Below are 11,261 nucleotides of genomic sequence, written 5' to 3'. Positions count from 1 at the left end.
GAGACACTGTCACAGGGAAGGTGGTAACATCTAACGCCTCTCGTACTATGCCTTGTTTCTTGTTTGACCTATGTGACCTGGTAGGAGAAGAATGGGGGTTGCAAACCTGGGCAAGAGCTCTCGGAAACATTGGGGAGAACAATTGTGGATGTGGAAATAGGGCACTAGAGCAAAATTTGGCTAAGATGCAGACAAAAAATGAATGTGAAGGAGAGGGTCAATACCACTGTGCCAAATGGGGTTGTGGGATGCTAGCCCCCTGGTTAACAGGACGGGACATTGACCCCCTAATTACTCTCCTTAGAACCCCGAACCCCCAATGTGAGGCCCAAGGAAAATGTAACCTAACACCAGCTCATCTATTTTTTCCTCATTCTGAGATACTGGGCACACTTGGGGCCTCCGAATGTATGATGTCATTGTGCCCTTGGGGTTCGCGACCAATTTTAACCCTAGAGGACCTCCAAGGGCAGGGTTGGTGCATACTGTGTCATGCCAACAATTCCGGATGAATTCGAGACACTCTCAGTTTGGTAAGGAACAATCTTAGAGCAATGGAACGTGCCAGGGAGGCCAGCAATAATTGGTATCACTCTTGGTCCCCCTGACTCACATCGCTGCTCACCGCCATAGCTGGGCCACTACTGTTGTTACTTCTTGGGTTAACTATCGGCCCATGCATTATCAATTGGTTAGTACAGTATGTCAAGAGGCAAGTTGGTGAAATAAAAATTATGATTAGGTCCAACTATGTCCCCTTAGTTCCTAGTGATGAATCAAGGGATTGATTCACGGACAAGAAAAGGGGGAAATGTAAGGGTTAAATTGTAGTGTAGGGCTAACCTGTAGCCTTAAGAAATAAGAGTTTTGTTTTAACACTATAGGTTAAGAGATAACAGCCTTATCCTATCAATCAAGGGGTGTGATTAGTGTTTGGATTGGGGCAAGGGCCTGTTTGAACTGTTTCCACCTGGGAACTATTGCTTTGTTCTGTTCCCAGGTGATAAGACGATGTGGTCGGCTATAAAAACCCTGTACCCCGGCTGTTCGGGACCACACTCTGGTCAAGAGTGTCTGTCGGGACCGATCAGTTTGCCTTGCCTCTCATTGCAATAAACTTTGTTGTGACTGTCACTGGTTCCCATAGCATTCTGTTTCAGGAGTCGTGTGGATGCAACATTAACCCGGATTCCAGTACCCCCCTAACCTTGCCAACAGGCTCTTAAGCCCTTACTATTTCACACATGGTAATGTGCAATGTATCTCAATATCCTTTGTGTACGTTAGAAAGATCTAAGTGGGAGAGAGTTTAGGGGTCCTTTGGTCCTCAACAACTAATAGCCAATGTTCTTTCTAGAAATGCAACCAATCCAGTAACAGGTAACTAACTTATTAGTGCCTCCGGAAACCAGGTTCCTTTTATTAACCACTTTATTCCAAGCAAGAGTCCTATTCCAAGTGACCTGATTTTTCTAACTACTGTGTGACCCAGCACAAATTTGTTACCCTCTTCCTTTCCTTCTGTGGGTCTCAGATTACTTATGTATGAGATCATTATCTTGAATAAAGTTTTCCTGGACTTTCCCTGAACTGACTCTAGAGGTCAGAGGAAGTAAGAGGAGGAATCAGGAAAGATGAGTCAACCATCCTCTCAAGGTCTGAGAAGGGCAGATCAACGGGGTTCAACTCGGTAGGCAACAAGCTGAGAGTAACGTCCAGGAAGCCGCGAGGCCAGCAGCAAAAACCCAGATCTTGAGAACCTGAGTCGGAGCCGCCCCAGCGCTCGCGCCTCTTCCGGAAGCCACGCCCACTCTAGCAGCCCGGTTCACGCCAGGCTGTTTTACTACCTGTGTCGACGGTGAACTACATTTCCCAGAATGCCATTCAAGCCGCCTCGCAGGGCAGTGATAAGTGCCTGGGTGACGCCATCAGCCGGCGCGCTGTTTAGCGTCCACTGATGTCGTGGCGCTTTGGAGAAAGAACTTGGTGTTTCTTCCGGCCCTGGTTCTGAAGACGCCGTCTGGGGGGGCCGTGGCTCCTTTCTACCCACCCCTCCTTCTGCTTTTTTTCCCTACTGTGGCAGGATGAGGCGTGCAGGCCTGGGTAAGAAGAGGGCTGAGGTTCGAAGTTCGGGGGCCCTAGAACTGGCCGTACTGGGTGCGGGGATGTGGAAGGAAACCGGACCGGTCTTATGTCACTGGAATCTGGGCCAGAAAACAGGATGTATTGGAAGGGTCTTTGGAGGCGGTGCCGAGTGGAAACACACCATTTGTCCCAGATCCAAAAGGTTTTCTTTAGTTTGGTTCAGTCCTAAGTTTGAATGGTAGGTTTATAGAGTAGCGGAGGAATGGGGGTGGGGTATGTCCAGGTGCCAACTCAATAGTCAAGGTTGTTTTTTTTTAATTGTTAATGACTGTCAGAGTGATTATGAAAACCGCTGGGTTTCCCGAATTCCGGCTTCGGTTTCTCGTACTGTACTCGTCCTGGGTGTTAGTTTTTTCAGAAGCGAAATTTGAAGAATGAATGTTGCACGCGAAGCACACTATCATATCAAACTGGTAACAGTGAGTTACAAAGGTAAACGTACATGTCGTTACTGTTAAAGACTGTAGTGTGTAACATTGGGGGCAAAGGCCATTTTATCCAGAACATTTCTTACCTGAGTCTTGCTCCACTGTGAAAACTTAGGAAACAGGTTCACCAAGCACAAGGACTTTTAAGGGGGCCATTATAACGCACAGCTAATAAAACAGCATTTTCTGGTTTTTGAAGCTCTCTAGTAAGAGATACTTTTTTAAAAAACCTGCTAAATCGGGGTACAGTATACCTGAGAAAATACATGGAATATTTGAAAAAAGGGAATGTTGCTTTTTTCAGTTGTTACAATTAGAGGAAAAAAAAGTTTTTCAAAAGTGCCAGGTATTTAAAATTAGTGAAATTTTCCAGTAACTTTAGACGTATACATTGATTAAAAAATTGTATGAGGAAGAGCTTTTGAAAAATACAGCTTTTATGAATACTTGGATCATAGAAAGTTGGCCAAGTAATTTGTAGGGGAAAAATAACTAATCTTGAACAGTTTTATATGCTTATTTTTTTTCTTTTTATCATTATTAATGACATTTATTGTGTACTTGAGTAAGCTCTAAGTGTACAGTTAATTGTGGCCCTGTTTGTGCTCCCAGAGCTTCCAGTCTAGATGGTGAGTAGGAACACGTACAAAGATAAATTATGGTATAAGTGATAACTATGCATCCAAATACTGAATAAGTTCTACAGCTAGTGTCTCAGAGGTTTCAGAGATAGAGCACTGCATACTTTGTGGAGATATCAGAACTTGGCACTAGAGCTTGAATAATGGAGGGTGAGACAGGCAAGTTCCAGTTGGAAACCAGACTCCCCCCTCCCCTATTCCTACCCCCCCCCCCAAAGTTGTAGGACTAGAATTATGAATAGCGTGTTTAAGGGTTATCATTAAGCCAGTTTGATTGAAGTAGGAGACATGGAACCAGAACCACATTGAGGAGATCTTTTGAGTGCCGGCTAAGGAGTTTGGATCTCAGCAATAGGTCCTTTGGGCCCTTTGAATGTTTTTTTTTGTTTTTTTTTTTTTGGTTTTTTTTTTTGTTTGTTTGTTTTTTTGTTTTGCAGCAGTGTGCCATCATTTAAATTGCAGGAAACAAAGTGACTTGAGAAGTTGTGGTTCTTAGCCCTGACTGTACATTATAATCACCTGGAGAGCTTTTAAGGCATTGATACCTGGACTGCAGCCCAGACTAATTACATTAGAATCTCTAGGATGGATATGGATAGAGCTTTTGTTTTGTTTTGTTTTTGAAGCTCCCTTGTAGTTGAGTGGAAAGACAAGACGTTTACTTAAGTGTCTATTGTTATCATTTACACTGGTGTGCTGTGATTGTAATTTTTTTAAATTCTGTGTGTTGTTTTGTATCAGTGTGTATTGGCCTGGAATTTTAAACTTGGGATAAATATTGAAGCTGATAGATATTCATGTGGAACACTTCACATGAATCTCTAAATGATTTGGCTCAGTTATTGATAGAAACTACCCAAAAGAAGTAGCATATATCTAAATGGACAAAGGCTAAGGATGACCTTTGGCATTCACTAGCTTTCCTACAACTTTTCATACTATATTTGGAGAGTTTTATGGATGGTGTGTCAGCAGTTGAGGGAAAATTTGGGAAATGCAAATCTTTCTACCCTGGAACACACTTGTTTAACATTTTGTTGTGGTTTCTGTGGTGGTGGAAATTGTGTGTCTGCTGCATATAAAGTACTCATTAGGTACAGGGGATATAGAAGTATGGTACACTGTCTCTGCCCTCAAAGAAGTTTATGATTCCATTCTTGAGAAAGGCAGGCTCATTCAAAGTTGAATAACAGTGAATTCAGATTCTATTTAATTCAAGTATTTATTGAGTGTGCCTTTGTGTGTGTGCATCTGTGTGTGTGTGTGTGTGTGTGTGTGTGTGTGTGTGTGTACACATTTGTGGGGGATATATAGCCATAAGTGAAACAAATTTAGTTTTTGCCCTTGTAGAACTATCTAGAGTGTGATATTACTGTTATGTACAGCAAGAGCTGTAAGAATTCAGAGGGAGTTTTACCTTTTAGAGAAAGTGAGGTTCCTGCTGTGTCTTGAAAGAGCTTCCACTTTACACTTCAGCCATCCTTCAACTACGAGCACTGACTGCTGCTTCCTACCCTTCCATCTTTTACTGTCCCTGTTGCCCCATCTACTCTTTGAGTTTATAGAGACCTAGTCTCTGTATCATCCCTTCCTCATTTCTCCATTGTAACTACTTCAGTTCCTGTCCAGTATAGACCCCATATTCCATATCTTAAACCTCTCTTTTGTCAAGCAGTCTCGGCCTTTTGGAGCTCTGTTCTTCAGCCCCAGTGCTGTAAATCTCTTGATGAAATTCTTGATCAATCCAACGATGCAGGTTCTCACGGGCTAACTCAGGCTGATGAGTCCTTCTTCAGAAAAATCACACATTCAGGAGGATTGAAACCACCACAGTGTGTTGCCTCGGCCAGGATTATTTTCTCACCCTAGGATCCGTGTAGTCCTAGTCACTTTCCCTCATTATTCTCCTTACTGCTTTTTCCAAATGATACCGTTCCTTAAAGACAGCCTTAGCTCTTCCTTTACTGAGAAAACTGATTGTATCAACTGTCTTTTGAAAACGTGGTTAAATAAGACCCTCAACTATGCTTTCCTCTCTCAATCCTTTAGCATATTTATATATAGATTCACTCTTCAGGCTCACTCCACCCATTTGATTGCCTGGTGAATATCAAGTACTTTATTAGGTAGTAGCTGGGACTGTGTATTCTGAAGTGCAATTCCACAGACGATAAGCTCCAAAAAGTAGTACCTAGAAAGAACAATGGATCTGACACATGGAAGTTTCTGAAATATTTGTTGAATGAATTCCCCTCTTAATTCTCAGGTAATGTTCTCCATAAGTTATTTTCCATAAGTTCTCTCTTCTATTTAAAAGAAAGAAATGCAAATAAAGGACCCTCCCTCTGCCATGAGCTCTTTCCTGCTACATTTATCCTCTTGCTCCCTTTCCCTTCGTAGCCAAGCTTCTTCAATGGATAGTTGAGACTTACTTTTAGATCCTTTTTAAAAGTTGTAGTTTTATGGAGAGGGAATGTATCCTGAATATCCTTTTAGATCAGTGCCTACTTTAGTGTCTTGTGGGCAATTAATAAGCAATCAATAAATAAGTATAAAACAAATTGAATATTCTTTGCTTAAAAGGGCATTAGAAAAGAATTGTTCTGATCTCCATTTGGTTATTAATTTTTAAAATTCCTTTGAAGTGTGAATGTTATGACATATGTGGTCTGCAACGCCCTCCAGGGGTCTTTTTTGGTTCTTTTCTATCAAGGCTTCAAAGGTGGCTTGTTTTTGCTACAACTATACTGTGACTCTGATCCTTGCAGGTGAAGGAGTACCTCCAGGCAACTATGGGAACTATGGGTATGCTAACAGTGGGTACAGTGCCTGTGAAGAAGAAAATGAGAGACTCACTGAAAGTCTGAGAAGCAAAGTAACTGCTATAAAATCTGTAAGTACGTAACAGATGATATACTTTCCAATTTGTGTCTTTATGTATACATATGTACTTATAAACTATTTGTTGGTATCATATGGAGGAATTCAGTTACCCAAGTTGTGTATAGTTCAGTGAGGTCAAAGTACACTCAAAATTTAAACATGATTTGAATAGAAGATTAAAAGTGTGGCCAAATCAAAACATAATGGTACATTTATTTTTTTTAGCTGTGTGTGTGTGTGTGCGTGTGTGTGTGTGTGTAAATCTACAGTACTATATGTTGTCTGTAGTAATGTCTCAGAGCGGTACATCTTCCACCCCCAAGCAGTTCTTCTCCTGACTTTTGTTCTTCTAGTATACTAAGCTACACATCTCAGTGTTTCTATCTTTGTACATCACGTTAGTCACTGAGTTTTGTGCTTCCTTCTTTCTGTTTCTACTTTTCTCTTCCTGATACTATCCCCTGGTTTTCGTAGGCAAAGTATGGAGAGAGCCTCGTAACCTATTTGTTCCTCATTTTTTGCATGTTCCGCCATCTTTTTGGAGTGTTTGTAAAATTGCATCCTTTGCTCCCAGAAGTCTTCAGTGCCTTCCCATGATGTAAGAATAAAATCCATACTCTGTAGCTTGGTTAAATGGCTCCTTTAGAGATTATCCACAGCTTATCAGACCTTATCTCCTACACTTCTGGAATGTGTATATGTTTTCTGCCAGACAAATTAGAGAATCTCTCATCCTGTGCATGGTGTCACTTGCACTCCCACATCTTTGATCATACTCTCCCTTTACTGGGGAGGTGTCCTTTCCCTCCTTACATTGGCCAAAGCCTTTAATAGTAAAGGCTCCACTTCTCTGCACTCCTTCCTGCAAGCTTTACCTAATTACCACATCAAAAGTAACTCTTTTCCTTGTGAACATAAGACAGTTTGCACCATTTCTACAGCATGTATTGCATAGGAATCTGCATTGGGATTATTTGTATGTAAAAGAAATTTACCAGAATGTAGAGTTTTCTGGTTTTATTTTTATCTTTAACACAGCACCTAAGCATAATTCGTTATCAGTGGTATTGAGTTTAACATGTGTTAAGTAAAAGAATTACAAAAATATGATTTTAACAGTGTATGTAATTGATTCTGTATTACAGTAAACATGCTATAAACTCATAGAGCCTTCAGTAGAAACTCATGTTGCTAAAACTTAATTGGTATTTCATTAGTCTTTGGAAAATACAATTGTGTTCAGCCTGGATACTAATAACATTCTGAAAAGAGTGTTGTTTTCAAAGTCATATTAGATCAAAAAGAGTTGATCTACGAACTAAGTAATACTGTATAATGTTAACAGTTTAGAAAATCAACATTGATAGAGAATTAAGAATTATTTATTTTTAACTCTGACATTGATAATTTAGCTCCTTATTGGAATAAAGCTTTCCCCCCACCCCCCCGGGAAATTTCTTTCCTTGTCATGAATGACAGTTGTAGAAAGTAGTTAGGTGATTTGGGCTATTTGGCTTTATAGTTGCTTTATTATCTCTGGATTGTTAAATTTGGGGAAAAAGCTCATGTTCTGATCTATAGAATTCTAGTGTGATTTTGTGTATCACCCCATATACTTTCCACACAAGAGAAGTTGAGAACAATATTTGCAATGGTTTGCCAAGATTTTCATTTGTTGCTTGTAATTTATCCAAATATCTTGGAAGTGAAGCCTTTAATGAATTTGTCATATAAAGTATTGAATAGGCTTTGGTCTGAATAACAGCCATAATCACTTAAATTGTATTTTTTTAAGGCTCGGCTGAGCCTTAACAATAACTTGTCAATCTTTTTCCAGTTTATTGTCATACTTTAAAGGAAAACTTTTAGAATCTAAATAGGGCACCCCATGACTTAGTTAAGCCTCCTATTCTTGATTTTGGCTCAATTATGATGTCATGGTTCATGAGACCGAGCCCTTCATTGAGACCGAGCCCTGCATTGGGCTTTATGCTGACAGCGCAGAACCTGCTTAGGATTCTCTTTCTCTCTCTCTCTCTCTCTGTCCCTCCCCTGCTCATTCTCTTTCTCTCAAATGAACATTTTTAAAAAAGAATCTGAATAAATAACTAGTTTAGGCATATATTCAAGGTAATGTCCCATGTAGATTTGAATTGATAATATAGGTACTTATATATATATCTCTTAAAATGTAAAGAAGAAAATATACATATAAATGCTGTTGTATGAATAATATAAAGAGAGGAAGAAAAAAGCATGCAAGGATAAGAGAACCAGAGAGAAGTGTGTACCAAAATTAAAAGATGGAATTGAATATTAAAATGAAATCAAAATGAAGAGCAGGGAGACAATATCCATAGTTGGGAAACAGTAGAAATTCTAAATTTATTTTCCTTTAATGTCAGTGGAAAAATTATCAGAAAAAACTATATGTAGTTTATAGTTTTAAAAGACAGTTTTGAGAAAATGTGTATGCTTAGAATGGCATTTTACTCTATAACACTTAAATGCCATTATGTGAGTAATAATGCATGTGTCTTTTTTTTTTTTTAATAGCTTTCCATTGAAATAGGCCATGAGGTTAAACATCAAAATAAATTATTAGCTGAAATGGTAAGTGGTTGTGACTTTAAATGTAAGAAAGTTGATCTAATATTCTCAAATTTAGTCTGTTAATCAGGAATAATATCATTTTAACTCTTACCCATTTTGAAATTAATCTAGAGATCATAAGTTCTGGATTCCGGCCTATTTGTATCTCATTGCTTTGAAATAACTAATAGGTTTATTCATTCTTGCATTTTTCATCTTCCCTAACACACTGTGAGTAGGAGGAGGAGGTGGAAGCCATTGTATTTTTAATCTTATGTTTAAAACACTGTTAAAGACTCAGGAAAAATGACTGTTTTGAGTGTTCTTGGAGATCTCAATGGATACTGACTACCAAGTAATCAAAAAGCACTTCATATCCATCCAATTGATTGTCTTTCATGTAATGTGAGCCTATTTCTATTTGATCTCCTAAGGATCACTTCTGAACAAATCAATAAGATTTGAACATAGTAACATCCCAGAGCCTTTTATCTCTCCAGTCTAAGGGAGCTCAGCAACATATACCTTTCTTTGTAGAACCTCTTTCCGTTCTTTAATATTTATTTCGAATGTCAAATTTCTCTAGACCTTCCCTAGTTTCTCCACTTGCTTCTAAAATTGTGTTATTCCGAAATGAATATGTCATTGAAAGCAATGTTCTTATGGAGGTTGCACATTCAAATCACTGGGGAACTTTCTGTAAGTGTTTATGCTAGTTCTCAACCTAAATAGAATTTTAGGGGGAGGGACCTACATATATGTATTTTGGAAAAAGAAGTGCCCCAGGTGATTGTGATACATAACCCTGGTGAAGAGCTATAGATCTAAAGTGCTTGAACTACATAGAGCCCGAACTGTGCAAATGCTGTCATTCTGCTGGGGCCTTTACATCTTAGGATACTGAGATTTCTGTGAAAGTGCAGTATTTCTAATCTACACCTAGTCCTCTCATCTTTAGGACTTTTCCAGTTTCCAACTATGTTTTAATATGGTAGTTTTCCCCATCCATATTTGGAGTCTTAACCACAATTTCCTGCCTTTACATGATATTCTCTTAACTTTTAATAAACTCTGCTGTACTTCAAAGTCAGCTATCTGAATTAAAGAATCTTAAAAGTAAAGTACCTTTAACTGCTAACCATATTAAACTTTAGATGAATTATCGTACTGAATTACTGAAAGCAACCAACCATTTGCCCTTTGAGAGCAATGCCCCAACAAAAACTGAGAATCAAACACCTGTATGATAGTAGACAAACTACTTACCTTTATTATTAGTGTCTTAATTCACACAATTGGAAAAAGACCTAAATAGTTTGGGATTTTGAATTACTCTGATGCTGAAAGAAATGTTTATTCAGTGAAAGAGCTTTTTATTCATTGAGAGAATTACTCTATTTTGCACAGAGTAATCAGGCTTGATTACCCAAGTTATAAACAGGCTCCTGAATTGATTAAACACTAAAAATTTCATTAAAAATGTATTCTAAGGACAGTATATTCAATTACTTAAATGTGCATATGTACAATATTAGAATCTAACTATTTTGTTTTCCCTTTCTCCTCATAGGATTCACAGTTTGATTCTACAACTGGATTTCTAGGTAAAACTATGGGAAAACTGAAGATTTTATCTAGAGGGAGCCAGACAAAGCTGTTGTGCTATATGATGCTGTTTTCATTGTTTGTCTTTTTTGTCATTTATTGGATTATTAAACTGAGGTGATGCAAGTAAGTGTGAGTTTGGGATTTGTTCCAACTTAACTGTTTGGAGTACCATTTTGGTAAAAAATCAGCATCAAAACATTCCTAATTTTCAAATATTAAGACTTTTTCCATTGACGATTACAGAATTGTGCTTGTTTTATAAATCACATTAGGTAATACAGTACTCTTTGAATACTGTTTCTTAATGATTAATTTTTTGCCCCTATTTTCAGGGGTACTGAGATGGGCTGAAGTCAGTCTGGCCCTAAGAATTTTTTTTCCTGTTGTTTGCCATCAGATTAAATAGCCGTATAATACTCTGTTGTTAGCATAAATGTGGGTTTATGTTCCCGTGAAGAAACTTAGTGGGAGAATAACAGAATGCCTGGAGAGCCTGATGTTGAGCTCTTGAGGTAGTGAACAAGTTTGTGATTGAATGCTATATGTCTTTTCCCAAGTTGTCATCAACCCTGATAATGTATTCCCCTTTCTTCCTTCATTTGGTTAAAAGTATAGGCTGATTTCCTCTTACCTAAGTTTTCCTCAAAATTTTTGATGATACGACTTCTTGTTCTCCTCTGCCCAAGGACCTCATCTTTTACTAAAGCTTGTTATTTTGGCATATTTCTTGTAGGGCCCAAAACAAATGTATACTAGTCTAGTTGTTTTTTGTTAACTTTATACATACCATTGACTTGGCTTATAATAATTTTATGATTTTAGCTGCTTAGGTAGGCCATTTGGTTATAATTTGTGATAGAATAATGTGAAGCTAAAGTAATTGCTAAGCTCCGAGTGGAAATAAAATTAACTGCCTCTGCTTTATTATGTGTTCAAAATAGATATTGAAAGTACTCAGGCATTG

General features: G+C 38.4%; 1 protein-coding gene across 1 annotated transcript; it reads left to right on the top strand.

Moving 5' to 3' along the window:
- The first annotated feature begins 1,932 nt into the window (after positions 1-1,932).
- Positions 1,933-10,865, top strand: BET1 (Bet1 golgi vesicular membrane trafficking protein). The gene is made up of 4 exons (XM_030307965.2): positions 1,933-2,103; positions 5,983-6,107; positions 8,654-8,710; positions 10,260-10,865. Exons 1-4 carry the CDS (start codon positions 2,085-2,087, stop codon positions 10,413-10,415), a joined length of 357 nt encoding a protein of 118 aa, XP_030163825.1. The 5' UTR covers positions 1,933-2,084; the 3' UTR covers positions 10,416-10,865.
- The last annotated feature ends 396 nt before the right edge of the window (positions 10,866-11,261 follow it).

This window comes from Lynx canadensis, chromosome A2 (assembly GCF_007474595.2).
Source record: "Lynx canadensis isolate LIC74 chromosome A2, mLynCan4.pri.v2, whole genome shotgun sequence".
In the NCBI taxonomy this organism is placed as follows: domain Eukaryota; kingdom Metazoa; phylum Chordata; class Mammalia; order Carnivora; family Felidae; genus Lynx; species Lynx canadensis.
The sequence above is the reverse complement of the archived record's forward strand: the minus strand, read 5'-3'. Positions and strand labels throughout refer to the sequence as shown.

What these genes read in the sequence shown, in the direction of transcription:
- BET1 (XM_030307965.2), top strand. An exon ending in AAGTAACTGCTATAAAATCT is followed by an intron (nt 6,108 to 8,653) that starts GTAAGTACGTAA and finishes TTTTTTTAATAG; the next exon opens with CTTTCCATTGAAATAGGCCA. An exon ending in ATAAATTATTAGCTGAAATG is followed by an intron (nt 8,711 to 10,259) that starts GTAAGTGGTTGT and finishes TTCTCCTCATAG; the next exon opens with GATTCACAGTTTGATTCTAC.